Here is an 18,376-nt window from a genome sequence, read left to right as displayed (position 1 = left end):
TGACAAAGGGAAAATAAGCAAGCGTGTCTTTTTACAAGTGTTTCTAACAAAATTGATTATAATAATGTTTTTCATTTATTGAATGCCTACTATGTGCCAGGCATTCACTGTGTGCTAAATATTCCACATGTATCTTGTCATTTATTCCTCAGAGCACTTCTTTGAGGCTTAGAGGTTTATTTGACTTTTTTAAGGATACATAGTTAATAAGTGGGAGAGTAAGAATTTAAGGCTAGGTATCAGTAACTTCAAAGTCCTCACTCTTTTTGTTATACATAAGAAACACACATGTACATAAATATATATATTAAGAAACATACTCATATATAAATATTGTATATACTATATTAAGACACATGTCTAAATATAAGAAGAGACCAAAAGACTGAAGATTAGTGTTTCTTATTTTTTGTCCCTTAAAAAATTAGTGCTTAAAGAGCTTTTGTTTATGTGGGTTATGTCTGTCAATATTGTGTTACAAATTAAAACTAAGAAAAATTTAAAGTATTCACATAAAAAGTTACAAAGTCTCTGTACTGTACAGCATATAACAAATATAATTGAATTCAGTTCTACATTGTGGATCTTTAACAAACCCTTTGCCAACATAGATAACAAGTTTTATGAAAAGTGACTGTATGTTCCAAAACAAAATTTAGTGAGAAAATTGGCATTACGTTACATTTTTGCAGATCTTTTAAATATCTGACTTAATAGAAGACAGCTGGATTCTCATCTCTCTCTCTCTGCATTTAATCTCTTGTGATATCACACACCACATAGCATCTGAAAAGCTCTACTATATACTTTATGAGAGGATCAGAGTGAGAAAGGCAAATAATATGTTATCATGAAAATAGTTTTGACTCTTCAGACTGCCTGAAGGGTCTCTGGACCACACTTTGAGAACGGCTGATCCGTAGACACCACATATAGCAGCTTAAACGGTTTCTTTAGCATTTTCTGTGCATCATACTTAGCACTAAAAGAGAAGACAGGATCACTTTCCACTGTGTTAGCCCTCTGCCAGCATTGATGCCATACTCACTTGTATAGTGCCATGGAAGCAGAAGTTGTGGAGGAAAAAAACTGATGATAGAATATCCAGTAAATGTTGGTTGGTGAGCTGAAGTAGTATGGTTGCAAACAGAGGTCAGCATAAACACTTCAGTGAAACAAAATCAGTGGACATATGTTACTTGAGGGATGTGTGTGTGTGTGTGTTCTAAACTAGGTAAAAGAAACATTCTAGAGCAGATTCTGAGTTTTCTTTTGTTTGTTTGTTTGTTTTTTTGAGACGGAGTCTTGCTCTGTCGCCCAGGCTGGAGTGCAGTGGCCGGATCTAAGCTCACTGCAAGCTCCGCCTCCTGGGTTCACGCCATTCTCCTGCCTCAGCCTCCCGAGTAGCTGGGACTACAGGCGCCCGCCACCTCGCCCGGCTTGTTTTTTGTATTTTTTAGTAGAGACGGGGTTGCACTGTGTTAGCCAGGATGGTCTCGATCTCCTGACCTCGTGATCTGGCCGTCTCGGCCTCCCAAAGTTCTGGGATTGCAGGCTTGAGCCACTGCGCCCGGCTGATTCTGAGTTTTTAAATTACAGCTACAAAGATGATGTTGAATGTTCTTATGCGAAAGACTGGTTGTGTTCATGAATCTTTCCAACTACTCAGAGACATAGACATTTTAATAGGGTGAGATTTAAATGCAAAATACAATATTTACTTGATGACAGAATAAACATTTGGTTAATGCCCAACAATCTGTATTTTTTCCTCCCTAAATTGTAAAGTGAAATATTTTGAAGATGAGAACTATACTTATAGCATAAAATATCTTTGACCATATATATGATCCTTAGGTTTGTATTCTAAGTGGAGTTCTATTTTTTTTTTTTTTTTTTTTTTGTGACAGGGTCTCATTATGTTGCCCAGGGTGAAGTGCGGTGGTGTCATCACAATTCACTGCAGTCTCGACTTCCCTGGGCTTAGGTGATCCTCCCACCTTAGCCTTCTGGGTAGCTGGGACTACAGACACACAGCCCCACACTTGACTAATTTTTTTTGTATTTTTTGTAAAGACGGGGTTTCGCCATGTTGCCCATGCTGATCTTGAACTCCTGGGCTCAAGTGATCCGCCCATCTCTGCCTCCCAAAGTGCTGGGATTACAGGTGTGAGCCACCATGCCCGGCCCTAAATGGAATTCTGAGGAAGGCTTTAGATTGTATAAATTCAGAACACAGTTTTATGAATCTAAGATGAAATAATTGTGGAATGATTTGGAGAGACTCTAGAGAAGAGCAATAAACATATTGTGATTCTTAAAACAGATCTTGTGAGAAGAGTTGGAGAAGTTCTGGACTTTTAACTTAAGAGAAGAAGGAACCCAAATAGTGTTACTGTTGTAGAATATGTTACAGTCATTATCAAGAGAACCCTGACCAGTTCTCATTTTCCAAGATGGAATTTATAGAAATTTACTTCTCTGTAGCAAGGGAAATTTAGATTAGCTTGTTAAAACTTTTTTTTTTTTTTTTTTTTTGAGATGGAGTCTCACTCTGTCACCCAGGCTGGAGTGCAGTGGCGGGATCTTGGCTCACTGCAGCCTCCGCCTCCTGGATTCAAGCGATTCTCCTGCCTCAGCCTCCCAAGTAGCTGGGATTACAGGTGCGTGCCACCACTCCTAGCTAATTTTTGTATTTTTTAGTAGAGATGGGGTTTCGCCATGTTGGCCAGGCTGGTCTCAAAACTCCTGACCTCGTGATCTGCCCGCTTTGGCCTCCCAAAGTGTTGGGATTACAGGTGTGAGTCACCGTGCCCGGCCAACTTTTTTTTCTTTTTACCATAATGAATTGTATACCCTAGAACTGATCGAATATATTGTGAATTTTTCTTCCCTTAGAGATTTTAAGAAATATTGTTGGTCTCCAAAATAATTAATACTAGGACTTGGCTGGGCATGGTGGCTCATGCCTGTAATCCCAGCACTTTGGGAGGCCAAGGCAGGCAGATAACCTGAGGTCAGGAGTTCGAGACCAGCCTGGTTAACATAGTGAAACCCCGTCTCTACTAGAAATAGAAAAATTAGCCGGGTGTGGTGGCACACACCTGTAATCCCAGCTACTCGGGAGTCTGAGGCAGGAGAATTGCTTGAACCCAGGAGGCAGAGGTTGCTGTCAGCTGAGACGTGCCATTGCACTTCAGCCTGGTTGACAAGAGTGAAACTCCACCTCAAAAAAGAAAAAAAGTTTAGGAAACCCTGAAGAGTATGAACTTGATATTAATATTAACTTGATATCAATATGAGCAGTTACTATGTGTTGGAAACTGTTCTCAGTGCTTTATATGTATTAATTCTAATCTTACAACAATCCTTTGGGGTAGGTATTATTTTACCCTCATTTTACAGATGAGGAAACTGAGGCATAAGGAGGTTACTTTACTTGTTCGGGACCACATAGCTGAAGGGAAGAACTTGGATTCCAATCCAAGCAGTCTTGCTCCAGAGCCTCTATTCTTAATCACAAAGCCATGTCTTTTCCTATGTATATGGACATTGACTCTTCTATTTTGCTGAAATTAAACAGAAACTTTGATTTGGGTCATTTATAACTAACTTAGAAAAAAGTAACACCAGCTGTTTTCGTTTGGAAATAGCTTAAGTTATTTATTCATCTACAAACCTAAAAAAAATTATTTTACATTACATGATAATAAAATATAAAGTCAGTCCGTAGTAAATTATTTTATTTCTTTTTAGATTTCTTCCATAGTTGACTCCTTTGTCTACCGAAGCATCCACATACATTTTTCTTCCTATATCTAATACTTATTTTCCCCTTCCTTAAGGGAGACAACCCAGAGATTCTACCATTTACTATATTGGAAAATATAAGATCTCTGGATACAGTCCGTTTCATCAGAGCCGAGGATGACTTCTTGTGGTTTGGAAACCTATAAACCAAAGATGAATTATATGCACTCTACATATCTAGAATACAGTGGTGGAGAAGGAATAGGAAAACAACAATAAAAGGTGTTATTCAGAAAAGAGGATAATGGGAAACTCAGTAGTCCCTAGTCCATATTGATCATAAAATCCTGCTGGATAGGAGTGGCAGAGACTCCCTGGCAGAGTAATAAGTCCTTTTAATCTGCTCTTTGGGAAGATTTTCATTGTCCTTTATGGTCCTTCAAGGAATCTTACCTTGTCCAGTATCCTCAATGGCCACATCTTAGATTGGTATTGATAAAGATGCCCTTTCTGGGAAATGCACAGTTTTTACAGCTCTCTTCATTGATAAGCCTTGGGGAGTATTTTAGAAACTTAAGAGACTTTTGCAGTTTAGGCTCTTTGACCTCTCACTCTCCCATATAGTTACCTTAAAAATTTTAATTTCTAGACTTTTTGCTTCTTCGAGTAATTAGAGCCAAAGGACCTGCCCAGACACTTTTTTTTCTTTTTTTTTTTTTTTCTTTTTTTTAGTGTGAAGACTGCCATTTGTACCTTGCTTACCTCAGGGATGTCTTGTTTTGGTGCCGTGGAACATCTTTAACCGTCTGGTGAAACCTATGCATCATTCTCAGAATGATGTTTCAAAATTCATAAAATACAGGGGTGGGGTAGGGGGAGGGAGGGCATCAGGAGGAATAGCTAATGATGCCAGGCTTAACATAGATGATGGTTTGATCTGTGCAGCAAACCACCATGGTCCACATTTACCTATGCAACAAAGCTGCACATCTTGCAAATGTACCCCTGAACTTACAATAAAAATTGAAGAAAAAAAATCACACAAAAGGTGAAAAATAAAACCAGTTAATTATATCAAAATACAGTTATCAAAATATTAACTTTGTGACATAGTAATATATACTTTTAAAATAACACATTGAACAAAAGATCTAGTGACAAATCTAAGAAAGTCAGTTTTGAAGTAGTTGATGAGTTTAAATAAAAATTTTAGATTTCTGCAACATTTCTCATTGGTTATAGTTGTGATTTTTATTGGTGGCAGAGTTATAGATACTACTAATGTTACTGTGATTTGTTGTCTGCTTTCATAGTTAAAGGAAATGCTAAATTTCAGTCACAAGTTAGTGGAAATAAAGAAGATATTTCCCTTTTCCAAGTTATTTGACCTCTTTTAGCTCCTGAGGGAAAGGTGGCTTTGGTGAGGCCATTTTAAACAATAGTCTGGGTGGAAGGACAACACCTTAACATTACCTTTGTGTGGTAAGGTATCAGTCTTCTCTACTGCTAATGCTGTAGTTTTGTAACTATACTCAGCTACCTCAGTTTGGACTTCAGAAGCACTTGGTTTCTCCAGCCTTGCAAAACTTCAGATTATAGGGCTCTTAGCTGAAATTGCAGGACAAGGGCAGGGAGTACCTATCTTAGCAAATCTGTATTTTCTCTGTCTCTTCTTGTAACTTTAATCAAAGTTTATTTCTCTTTTAGGACTTCACTTTAAATGGCAAGAAAGAGCCAACACATGCCAACATTCTAAATTTTTCCTGCATTTCTCTTTTTGCACTAGCCTCAGTTGGCATATGGCTTGCTTTTCAAATTCCACAGATGACAGTTCGACCAAATTCTTTGTCATCAGCTTTCCAACTGTCAGTATCGGAATTTATTAACTGATTAATTCATCTTTAAGAGAGTGTCCTATTTTAGCTTATGTTACTTGTATCACTACACTGCCATGTCCTAAATTCTCTGTGTTAGGAACTACATTCATCTGCTGATGGAGACTCTTTTATAGTAGTTGAACACATTAAAAGTCTGTAGGGTAGGCAGTCTGGCTGGGATGGCAGCTTCACAATCTACTTCACAAAAAAAAATCAGGGACCCAGACTTTTTCTCTCTGTTTCCATATGCTCAGTATCTGGCTTCCATGTTCAGGATCATCTTATGATCCAAGATGAATGCTAGAGCAATAGTTAATTCTGTCCACACTCCAGAGGGCAGGCAGGGCAAAAGGTACAATACTGTCCTGAATAAAATTGGGATTTATTCCTAAGGTAAAAGTTAAGAACAGTTAATAAGTGGCAGTAGGAGTCTCTGCCATAGCCCCTGCTTCTGATTGCTTTGAGTGCTGAAACACTGTAATAGGAGTGATAGCACATATTGGCCCTAAGAGATGCGTGAGATCACAATAATTCAAGAATCAGTCCTGTGGTAATTACAAGAATTTCTCCTGAGTTCTAAGTTGCTCAGTTTTTTATGTGCCGCAGGTCTTAAGATGAAATGCCAGGTGCCAGGAATGACGTGGGGAAGATTCAGTAATATTTGGGTCACAACATTGTTACCCTCAGTGTTCTTCGTCCTTTTATTTTCTTTTGTGTCTTACTCTTACCTCCATTTAGGGAGCCAACAATATCTCTACCCATTTGCTCCCCTTTTTGATACTGTTGAAACTTGAAAAACTTTCTGAGGAAGCCTTTGCTACACTTTGGGAATTAGGAAAGTTGCAGAGGGATCATGTGAGTGTCCCTGTTTTCATAAAGTGTGATTCAAACCCCCCATGTTAATGACTCAGTTTTGAGTTGTTATAGCCTGATCCAGATGCTCCTTATCCTTTAATTTTATGAAGAAAAAATTCTGTATGGAACTTCTTTTAAGTAATGGTTACCATCATAGATTTAAGAACTGCAGACAAATTCTTCTCCATGCCTTCCTTTCTCCCACAAGTAACAGTATGTGCTTTTCATCTTACTTCCATGTTCTCATTTTTCTCTGTTCTAGTAGAATGGTTTCTTTTCCTGTGTAATACTGCCTGTCAATCTGCGCTCTGAGTCATACTTTTTTCTGTCTTATCAAGGACTTCAAACCTATGAGTACCCTTACCTTTTGCTGCTTAGTACTGTCACCTCTTTCTTTTAACTTTTGAACTGGTTACGGTCTCATTTGTTTGGGGAGGAGCACACCCATACCTTCATTGGACAGTTTACTATTGCAGTCATGAAAGTTTCTTCTTTCAAAGAGATTAGCGTCTTGTGGGAGAGAGGTAGATAAAGATAATCACAGTTACATATAAATTCTATGATAGGGGTATTTATACTCTGCTTTAGGAATAATAGCTCCTTTAGTTTAGGAGATGGAGGATGGAAAGAGGGGATTGACCAGGCTTCCTGTAGGGGGAGATGTTTGGTCTTGAAGTAGAAACCAGCCAGGCAGACAGAGAAGGAAGGGGCATTCCAGAAAAGAAGGCCCTTATTCCTTATCCAGTTACTATGTTATTTTTCAAATAACTTGTACTTGGCACAGTATTAGTTAGCATCAGAAGTACTAATGTATGGTCACTGTCCTTAGTGGTCGGGGGAGAGGAGGTGAGGGTAGAAAGCTTAAGCATATGATTCAACTATGCATGTGAAACCACATGTCAGTTGCCAAACTGAGGTTATAATTGCTCTAAGAATTTAGAGAAGGATTAATGAAAGATTAGTAAAAGCTAAAGTAGTTGAAAATGAGGAATTTAGATTTAGCATAGTAGGAGTAAGGGAGCCATTGAAAGCGTTTAGGTATAATGACATGAAGGCAGTGTTGATAGGTTTCTCTTGGAGTGTATGCATGGACTGGATATGATTAGTAGGGAGGAGTGGTTGAGACATCAGAGTCCAGGAAGCCAGCTAGGAAGCTTTTGGAATGAGGTGAGGTAATGAGGGCCTGACATTTCTTAACCAGATTTCCATAACCAGATTCCTCAGAGCCTCCCGTGCTGTTTTTAAATTTACCACCATCTGTTCTCGTATACAAGTGGACTTTTGTCATCACCATTCCACTAATAAGTTTGTTTGTTTGTTTGTTTGTTTCTTTTTTTTTTTTTGAGGCAGGGTCTCGCATTGTCACCCAGGCTGGATTGCTGTGGTGCACCCTCAGCTCACTGAAACCTTCATCTCCCAGGTTCAAGTGATTCTCCTGCCTCAGCCTCCCGAGTAGCTGGGATTACAGGCGTCTGCCACCACACCCAGCTAATTTTTGTATTTTTAGTAGAGACAGGGTTTTACCATATTGGTCAGACTGGTCTTGAACTCCTGACCTCAAGTGATCCGCCTGCCTTGGCCTCCCAAAGTGTTGGGATTACAGGCGTGAGCTACCGCACCCGGCCTAATAAGTTTGTGTCTAAAGTTACTGGTGATCTGGCCAAATCTAATGATCATCTTTTGTGTTCTCCATGCTTAATGGAGAACCACAATAGCCACCAGCCTAAGTACCAACAATGGAGGCACTTTTTGCTTCACTACCAAGAATGCAGTATATAAAATTTAAGAAATTGCAAACAGAACAGAAGCCCCACTTTTTTAGAGTTTAAATTTGAGATGTTTTTATAGTGTACTTAAAATTTGCTCTTGCAGAACTGATGAATATAAGCACAGTGGAATAATTTTTACACATGATGGCTTTGAAGACTAGGGTCCTTTTTCTTTCCAGTCTATTTAAATCTTCACTTAGCTGAAGTTCTTCAGCTAAGTCAATCTTAACTTAGCTGAAGACTTCGCTAAGTTCTTCTTTCTTTACCCTCAAGGCTTTCGTCCATGTTGTTTTCTCCTTTTCCTGAACCTTCACAGCACCCAGAGCTCAGCTGTGTACTTTTTTTCAGTTCTTTGTTGTGTCTGAACTTCTTTATTGAACTATAAGTTCCTGGAGGACAGGAATTTTACCATACTTCCTATGTGTGTATTTTTATGTTTTACTCTAACATAGCTCTTTATGCATGTATAATTGATGCATTCTTGTTAAATATATAACAGACAGTAAATACCTGTATTACTGAGATTCTCCTAAAGTCTTATTACTGGCACTGGGGGAAGGGAGCAGAAGGCAAAGATGGTTCTCAGTAGGGAGCACCTGCAGTAATAATTATATTCCCATTTGTAATATGCTTTTGTATGAAAATGCATGTAACTGGCTGCTTTGGGAATTTGAACAAAATAAACCTCTACTCCATGGAGACTTGATTGAGGTAAATTGGATGACAGCATGGTATAAAATAGCCAATCTTTATTGAATGAAATGTGAATAATAATATAAGTAACTACTCTTATTACCAATATGAGTAGTTAACATTTGTTAAGTACTTACTACTTGCCTGGCACTGTTCTGAATACTTTACATCAGTGAGGTGGGTACTATTTAAATTATCATCTTCATTTTACAGATGAGATATGTTTAGCAAAACTACCAGATTGGGTATCAGGAGATCTGGGCTCTGGTTTTCGTACTACTGCTAACTACCTGTGTGAAATTGGATGAACCTTAACTTCAGTTTTTCATTAATGAAGGGATTAGTCTCTGATCTCTAGAATACTTTCTCTACTGTTTTGACATTGTGTGATCTCTAAATGATCTTATCTTCTTATTCTACAAGTCCCTATGACTTCTTGCTGGAAACAGACGTTTCTGGTTAAGATTGTAGAGTAGGATAGTAAGTTTTTTTTTTTTAAGGTCTCTGAAGATGCTATATAGATGAATTTAAAGTTCAGGTTCAGAGGAATGTGTACAATAGAGATGGAGGGAATTTGAGAAAATGAGTAAGGTAAAATTGTGGATCAACGTATCTGAAAATCAAGAGGACTCAATTTACTGGCAGTGCAGATAGAATCCTAATGGTTGTCTTCTGATTTATAATTGCTCTTGCTTAATGTGGTTTACTTTATAGTGTATTAGTGCCCTCCCAAGATATTCCTAGACTAATATTATTAACTAACATTTACTGAGTATTTCTTTTGTGGATGTTTTAACACATTTAATTTTCAAAGTAATATTTTAACCATAGGTACTATTGTTGCATTTTACAGATGAGAAAACTTGGAGGCAGAGGTAATTAACATCTTCACAGTTCTACAGCTTATAACTGTTAGAATCGGTTCTTAGACTCTGGGTCTTCCTCACTCCAAACTCCCTGTTCTTTATTGATTCTCTGTTGCCTCCATGTTGTTCAGAGCCTATGCATAATAATCAAGGTTGCTTTTTGTCAGGAGCCATTTGGAATGAAGGGGCTACATGGGATTTTCATAGCTACTAATGTTTTCTTTTGACTTGAAGTCAAATGAAACCTTTAAGTTTTTTTTGTTGTTGTTGTTCTCCTTTTTTCCTTTATTTTGATATCACTTAGAAATCTTTTCATTCTTCTCTACTTTATTGTCAGTCATTATTCCTGCTTCTTTGATCCCAGAATAGAAGGGCTTATATCCTCTGCCGAAAGTTAACAATTCCAATGTGAAGTGTCAAGCCTTGTTTCTATATTCTTATCTTCAATTCTTAGAGCAGCTTTCTCCCTTTTCTAGAATATGTGTTAACCTGGCATATTTAGTTTTCTTTCTTTGTGTGGTAATGGTCTGAATTTTTCAGCTTTGGAGAGAAATACACTACAGAATTCAAATCACTGGACGTTTGCCCAAGCCTGTCTTTGAGTTTTTAATGCTTCTTTTCTTGCTGACCATTTATGTGAAATAATGCCTTATATTCTGTACTCCCACATCTTCAGTTAGTTTTTGTAAACCTGTTCCTTGACTTGTTTTTTAAAAAAAGTAACTCCCTGGTACTGCCTATTTTTCTCTCACTCATCGGTGTCCTTGACTTTGCATTCCTTTTTTCCCGTCAACTCCCCCAGCTAGCTTGTCTCTTTGCTCTTCTTGTATACCCTGCTTTACTCTTCCTACCTCCTACCTGCATAAACTCTACCTTGCTTCCTTTGTGCAGATTCCTGTGCAAGTTTCTCAGTTACTTCTCTGACCTCTTGTCTCCACCTTACTTTCTGGTATTTTGTTTTTATGACTTTCCTAAAATTTGTGTAAAAGAAATGCCAGAGGTACATTTTAAGCTTTTAACGGCTGGTGGTGGTGAGTAAAAGAGTTGGGCTGCAGCTGGGTTTTTCATACCAAGATCCTGTTGCCCTCTTAAAGAAACAGGCAGCAATATTTAGAAAGATTGGCATCGGAACTACTTTGTATGTGTGTGTTGTTCTGTATTTTAAACAATTTTAAAACCAAGTTGTGTTTTGATGAGGAAAAAATTAAGAAAAAAGATTGGAAATGTTGATCCCTTAAATATTTGGTTTGCTCATTAACATACTCAATCTTTTTCCTCCAGATGTAACTCAGGCTTTCCCTCACTTTGGAACTCCTAGATTTGTGAATATTGGATATTTTGAGAAGCAGGGGTTCTTTCCTTGATATTGACTAAGGAGTCTATTTACCTTCAGGATGACATCTGAACTGGAGAGCAGCCTAACATCTATGGACTGGTTACCACAGCTCACCATGAGAGCAGCCATCCAAAAATCTGATGCTACACAAAATGCGCATGGAACAGGAATTTCTAAGAAGAATGCACTCCTTGACCCAAATACAACTCTGGACCAGGAAGAAGTCCAACAGCACAAAGATGGGAAACCTCCATACAGTTATGCCAGCCTCATTACATTTGCAATTAATAGCTCACCCAAAAAGAAAATGACTTTAAGTGAAATTTATCAGTGGATTTGTGATAACTTCCCATATTATAGAGAGGCTGGCAGTGGTTGGAAGGTAAGGATTTTATTTAAATTACTTCTTTTACGAAGTAAGCAATGATAATACTGATTTCTACTGAAAATAAGGCTTTGTGAAGGCTCATGTAATTGATTATGAAATTTTGATCTCTAGTGATTTTTAAGATGTCAAAAAAAAGTTTTTAGCTTAGGTGAATAACTTTATTTTTGGTAGATTATTAGTGTGTTCAAGCTTGATTATGTTATAGTACTGATGTAGCATAAAGTAAAGCAGAGTTAATGTATTCACTGGAAACCATACCTGCAGTTCAGGTGAGTTGACAGTGAGCCTAAAGTGAAAAACAACATAGTGTTGCAGCTAGTACTAACTACATTTATCAGTAAAGAATTTTTATTTTTTTTTTTTTGAGACAGAGTCTCACTCTGACGCCCCAGGCTGGAGTGCAGTGGCTTGATCTTGGCTCACTGCAAGCTCCGCCTCCTGGGTTCACACCATTCTCCTGCCTCAGCCTCCCGAGTAGCCGGGACTACAGACACCCGCCACCATGCCCAGCAAATTTTTTGTATTTTTAGTAGAGACGGGGTTTCACTGTGTTAGCCAGGATGGTCTAGATCTCCTGATCTCATGATCTGCCCGCCTTGGCCTCCCAAAGTGTTGAGATTATAGGCGTGAGCCACCGCACCCAGCCGATTTTTTTTTTTTTTTTTTTTTTTTTTTAAATTAGAGACAAGGTCTTGCTCTGTTACCCAAGCTCGAGTGCCTGAGCACGCCACTATGGCCAGCTAATTTTTAAATTTTCTGTAGAGATGGGGCCTTGCTCTGTTGCCCATGCTGGTCTTGAACTCCTGGCTTTAAGTGATCCTCCTGCTTTGGCCTGCCAAACTTTTGGGATTACAGGTGTGAGACACTGTGCCTGGCCAAGACTTTTTAAAAAATATTTATCTTGAAAGAATTTTAGATTTTTGCAAGAGTTGCAAAAGCAATACAGAAGGTTCCCATGTGTACTTCGTTACCTTCTTCTAATGTTAACATCTTACATAACCATAGTACAATTTTCAAAACTAAGAAATTGACTGAGCATGGTGGCTTATGCCTGTAATCCCAGCGTGTTGAGAGGTGAAGGCAAGAGGATTGCTTTAGAACAAGAGGTTGAGACCAGCCTGGGCAATATATATTGCTCATGATTAGATGTTTTCTTAGAATGAGGTATTACATTTTTGGGAAGAATAATACAGATACGGCCTTTTGTGCATAACATATCAGAGGATAGATAATATAAGTATTTCTTAATGGGAATGTTAACTATGATTCTTTGGTTAAGGGGATGTCTGCCGGGTTTCTTCATTATGAAGTTACTATTTATCACTTTGTAAATAATAATATGTTTTGGGGGGATACTTTGAGCATTTGCAAATACAGTAAGTCCTTAACTTTGATAGGTTCTTGGAAACTGTGACTTTAAGCAAAACAACATAAAGTGAGACCAATTTTTTTTTCTCATCAACATTATAATGAAATGATGTTATTTGAAGACGTGCTATACTTTTGACTTAACGTTGCAGTTTCCAAGAACCCCATTAGTAGTGCTAAATGAAGACTTACTATACTTTATTTCTTCTTAAACTTTTGTCCGTTAATTTTAGCATTGATTGGTAGGTCATAACTGTAGCAATTATTCCTCTCTCTCCTCCCCTCTCCTCCCTTCCCCTCCCATTCCCTCCCCTACCTTCCCCTCCCCCACCTTCCCCTCCCCCACCTCCCCCTCCCCCACCTTCCCCTCCCCCACCTTCCCCTCCCCCACTTTCCCCTCCCCTCTCCCCTCCCCCCCCCCTTTTAAGAGTCTTGCTCTGTTGCCCAGGCTGGAGTGCAGAGGCACCATGTCAGCCCGCTGTAACCTCCGTCTCCTGGTTTCAAGTAATTCTCCTGCCTCAGCCTCTCGAATAGCTGGGATTACAGGTGTCTACCACCGTGCCTGGCTAATTTTTATATTTTTAGTAGAGACAGAGTTTCACCACATTGGCCAGGCTGATTTCGAACTTCTGACATCGGCCTCCCAAAGTGCTGGGATTATAGGCATGAGCCACCGTGGCTGGCCAATTATTACTGTTTTCTAACGGTGATTGTCTCTTTTCCTTAATTCCTTCGACATTTATTAGTTGATACTCTTCTGAAGAGTTGTTCCTTTAGTCCCTTTTATTCATTTATTCAATCATTTATTTATAATAGTATGCACTCATAGATATTTATTCTTTGTGCTATTGTTGTCATTCAAATTGTTGCAACTTTGGCCGTTAGGATCTCTTATAGGTTGGCCCCATACTTCTGTTTGCTTAGCACTTTCTTTTTGGCACCTTGAGTTGTTCCAGGGATATATTGAGTCTTCTTGCCCAACTTTGGAATCAACCACTACTTTAAGGAGACTTTTGAGGTACTAGCTAATTTATGTTATACAACAAATAATTCAACTTTCTTTTTTTACATTTTTAAGTTTTTTTTTTTTTTTTTTTTTAGACAAAGTCTTGCGCTCTCTGTCAGCCTGGCTGGAGTTCAGTGGTATGATCCTAGCTCACTGCAGCCTCAAACTCCTGGGCTCAAGTGGTCCTCCTGACTTATCCTCCTGAGTAGCTAGGACTACAGGTGCGTGCTGCTATGCCCACCTGGCTAATTTTTAGGGTCTTGCTATGTTGCCTGGACTGGTCTTGGCCTCAGGTGATCCACCTGCCTCTGCTTCCCAAAGTGCCGGGATTATAGATGAGGGCCACCGCTTTCTTTAGTCTCTGCACATGTTATATTCATATTCTTACATAGGAATTAACAAGTCGTGTGCTATGTGGGGTATGTGTATACATGTAGAGGAAGGGAGTTATAGAGCTTTAGGTCGATCATCAGATGATAGTTACTCTTTGGTTTCTCTTAGGCCTTCCTACTTCAACACTTTTGCCTTTTTCATTTGACTGGATTTATTAGAGACATTTGCTGATTTACTGTGCACCAAGGATGTGCTGTGCATGATTCCCTTGTAAGGGAAGGGATTGTGCCTCACTGAAGTTTTTGTATCTCTTTCTCTTACATACCTTAGCACACAGTACTTCCATTTAGTAAGCTTCAGTAAGTGCAGTTTGAATGAAAGCATGAATCTTGGTCCCAGTCCACCTTTTTAGCTTTATTTTTTGTACCTTCCTTTCATATACTTCTCGCCATTCCAGCTTACTAGCTGTCCCTGTAAATAAGCACATATATTTCCTTCTTGCTTTTGTTTTTCTCTTATTTCTCCTTGGACCTTGTCTCTTTCACGCCCCCCTCCCTCTTTTAGTTGATATTGCCCTATTACTTCAGCTCATGTATTATTTCTCATCTCCCTGTAGAATCAATCTCTTGTGTTACCATATATGCTTTATTAATAACAGTATTATAAACTTAGTTTTTTTGTTCAGAAATCTTGTTTCATTAGTTTTTGTTTCTGTACTTAGATACTCAAAATGATAGCTGCTTTTACTATTTTCTGTCTGCCAGGCACTATACTAAGTGCCATCATTGTCTCTTTAGGCCACACAATAGCCTTATGAAATAGGTATTATTATTATCCAAATTTTAGTAAAAAACTAAGGATTAGAAAAGTAACTTTCTAGAGTTTATGGGGGAGTATGATAATCTAAATTGAGTGGTACAGAGAATAAGTGCCACTAGAGTACAAGGAAGTGGGGAATCATTAGATAGCCATTGAGGGAAGTGGGACTTGAGCTGTGTTTTGAAGAAGAGTTAAGATTTGTGGAGGTGTTTTTCAAAGTTCAAGTGTTAAGAAGCACTCGGTTATAGTGGTTTGCAGTAGAGAGTGTGATAGGGTCAGAATATGGAGATCCTATGAATATATGAATGCCAAACTGGAGAGCTTGGTCCAAATTTAAGGGATAGCATATAAAGTTCGAATTTTGTTTTTCCTCATTAACTTGTCTGACTTCAGTTTTGATGATGTCTCCCTGAGAATGCCAAATCCATTCTACTGATATTCCTTGCCGATAGCCAGCCCAAATCATGGGTCTGAAACTGTTTTGGATGTAGTGATGCAGTTTCAATTGGAAAAAATAGAAATAGAGAAAGGTAATATCGTTGTTAGAACTAAATAGGTAGAGAACTAATGGGTAGAGAAGGATGATGTTGCTCTTAGAACTAGAAGATCCTGAGAGAGATGATCTGGTCCTATCTACTGCTTTAGGCAGACTTTTAATGTTTCCAGAGATGGTTATTAAAGTTTCCTTTACTCAGTTTTTAAGTATTTGGTGCCTAGCATATGGCATGATCACTTTTAATTTTATTTTTATAAACATAGAAATATTTTGAACACTTCAAGTGGAGACAGATGGAACCTCGTTTATCTTCTCCTTTGCACAGACCTTTTTCTATTTTACTTCCCATTCCCTCTCCTTAGATTTGTTTAGAACACTTCAGCAATCTGCTGCTTACTCTTCTTCAGGTACGGAGGAGATGAATCATAGGAAAATGGGAAGTCACTTAGAACTTGTGAAGTTAGCTTGTATTGGTTGAAGAGAGGTTTGGAGAAAGATCTTAAAGTGACTGTCACCACCTTTCCAGAAATGCAGAGTCAACTTATGCGACCCAGAGGACAATATGTTGCCACTGTTGCTTAAAAAGACTCAAATACAGTTTTAGTAAACTCCCTTTCATTTTGTGTCAGGGCCTTGAAGGGAGATTACATATTAAAAATACCTCTTTGGAGTTTCCATAATTGAATGATTTTGTATTCAGAACTAGAGGAAAAGGAATTAAATTTTCAGGCTATGTGCAGTGGGCTCATGCCTATAATCCCAGCACTTTGGGAGGCCAAGGCAGGAGAATCCCTTGAAACCAGCCTAGGCAACATAGTGAGACCCTGTCTCCACAAAATAAAAAAGAAAAAAGAAATTAGCCAGGCGTGGTAGTGTATCCCTGTGGTCCCAGCTACTTGAGAGGCTGAGGTGGAAGGATTGCTAGAGCCCAGGAGGTTGAGGTTGCAGTGAGTTATGATCATGCCACTACACTCCAGCCTGGTGACAGAGCGAGACCCTGTCTCCAAAAAAATAAAAAATAAAATTTCATGGTATTCACTTTGAGGAAAGGTAACTTATTAAGTTGTTGAAGGTTAGGATAATTTAAAAAAAGAAAAATACAAAAGTGGTATGTGGGTGTATTGTGTTACTTTTTGTGTGGGTTAAAAAGGAATAATGTTATTCATTATGTGTTTGCTCATTGTTGGGAAAAGAAATTTAGGAATTTAAACTAGAAATGTAATTAATGTGACTACCTCTAGGGGATAGATGGGAATCAAGGTGGAAAGGATGTAGAAGGAAATAAGATTTTGCGTATACTTTTTTATATAGTTTTAACTTTTGAACCCATGTACATGTTTTACATATTTAAAAAAAAAACAAAAGGGATTAAAAAAGGAAACCCTCAAACAGAATACAAGCAGAAACAAGCCTAACATTGTTTTGAATTAATAATGTAATCACACAGAAAAAAACAAATTGAAGAAACTTTTGGTATATACCTTATATACCTTCATGGCATACATTCCAAGGCCAAAAATAGTTACAAAGAAATCATCAACTTAGTAGATTTGTGTTCGGTGGTGGAACTTCAGTAGAGGCAGTCTCTATCTCCAAAAACCCCTAGGAAAGAAGTTGGGAGGGAAGAAGTTAGAAAGTTGAGAGCAATTCTGAAACCATTTTAGGTAGGGTAGAACAAATGAGTACTTATATTGATTTTCGGGGGGACCAGTGGGGACAGAAACCAGGACTCACAGAAGAAAGAATGGATAAGAATGTAGCAGTTGGTTGGATTGGAGGTGGCAGTTTAAACTCAACTTTAAAATAAAAATTACATAGAATGCTTTTAAAATTAGAATTGCCAGGTCACTACTCTAGAGATTTTAAATTAGGTGCCTTGGATAGGTCCTAGGAATCTGCATTAAAATAACATTTCAAGTGAGTCTAGTGCAGATAAACTGTAGTTTTGAGAAACTGCTTTTGGGGATGGGGTTTTTAAGGCCAATCAGCGTGGCTTCATCATTTTGATTGAATAGGTGATTGAAAAAAAAATCACCTAATTATTTCTGCTTCTTCACTTCACCAACTTCTTTTCTTGGGGTTATGGGAGATGGGGACTACCCAAGCTGTAAGGTCTGAAGTAACCTCTTTTCTTTGTGGGTTTTATGTGTATGTACAAGTCTTGGCTTTCGTATCTCTGTGTTTTTACATTCTAAATAGGTTTTTGGTATTTTTTTCCCAACAGATATGTGATTACCCTTTGAAAAACATTGTGTCCTAGCTTTTGGGTTGAAAGACAAGGTTCCTGCCCTCATGGAGCCTGTTTATATTTTGGTAGAGAATACCGCATGGAGGGGGAAGACCATTAAATAAACAATTGCAGATGTGATGAGAAATTCAGGATGACGAAGTTTATTACAGTGGAACCTAACTAATCTGTGAACACCAGAAAGGGCTTCCTTACAGAACTGAAGTTTAATACAAGAATGAATTGAAAATTGAGTAGATTGATTTAGGTGAAGAAGATGGAGTAAGGCTGGGGGCAGTAATCTTTGCAGATGTAGCAACTTGTGGAAAGCCTAGAACCTGAGAGAGAACATTGGAGGGGATGAATGTAGAAAGCAAGATAGGGTCAGATCATGAAGAGTCTTTCGAGGCTTAAGAATATTGGATTTTGTCCTAAGTGCGCTGAAAGTTTTTAAGTGAAGGGGTAACACAAAATTTGCATTGTGAAGACATAACTCTCTGCAGGGTGGAGAATGATGGAAGCAGGGCTGAAAGGAAAGGGGACACCAGTTAGGAAGCTGTTGTACTAGTTTTGCTGAGACTGGTTCCCTAGAC

General features: G+C 38.4%; 1 protein-coding gene and 2 long non-coding RNA genes across 10 annotated transcripts in view; 1 reads left to right on the top strand and 2 right to left on the bottom strand.

The window, feature by feature from the left end:
• FOXJ3 (forkhead box J3) overlaps positions 1–18,376 on the top strand; it is a 150,725-nt gene that overhangs the window by 47,644 nt on the left and 84,705 nt on the right. For 6 of the 7 annotated variants that reach the window (XM_009206189.3, XM_009206194.4, XM_021940131.2 and 3 more), the window contains one exon: positions 11,204–11,528. In XM_009206189.3, coding sequence (XP_009204453.1) covers positions 11,204–11,528 — 325 coding nt within the window. Of the gene's footprint in view, positions 1–11,091; positions 11,529–18,376 lie in introns of all 7 variants that reach the window. The other variant, XM_009206198.4, reaches the window with a different exon arrangement.
• Positions 3,727–6,930, bottom strand: LOC110743604. Its single transcript, XR_002522921.1, has 2 exons — positions 6,847–6,930; positions 3,727–3,950 (listed from the first exon to the last, which is right to left on the bottom strand). It is a non-coding gene; the product is annotated as an uncharacterized LOC110743604 (long non-coding RNA).
• The window catches only part of LOC103884055, a 39,224-nt gene continuing 35,483 nt past the window's right edge, over positions 14,636–18,376 (bottom strand). For both annotated transcript variants that reach the window (XR_002522917.2, XR_002522918.2), the window contains exons 2-3: positions 17,038–17,158; positions 14,636–14,712 (exon numbers count right to left, since the gene is read on the bottom strand). This is a non-coding gene — a long non-coding RNA (uncharacterized LOC103884055). The remainder of the gene's footprint in view (positions 14,713–17,037; positions 17,159–18,376) is intronic.

The sequence above is a fragment of the Papio anubis genome, chromosome 1 (assembly GCF_008728515.1).
Source record: "Papio anubis isolate 15944 chromosome 1, Panubis1.0, whole genome shotgun sequence".
Lineage (NCBI taxonomy): Eukaryota > Metazoa > Chordata > Mammalia > Primates > Cercopithecidae > Papio > Papio anubis.
The sequence above is the reverse complement of the archived record's forward strand: the minus strand, read 5'-3'. Positions and strand labels throughout refer to the sequence as shown.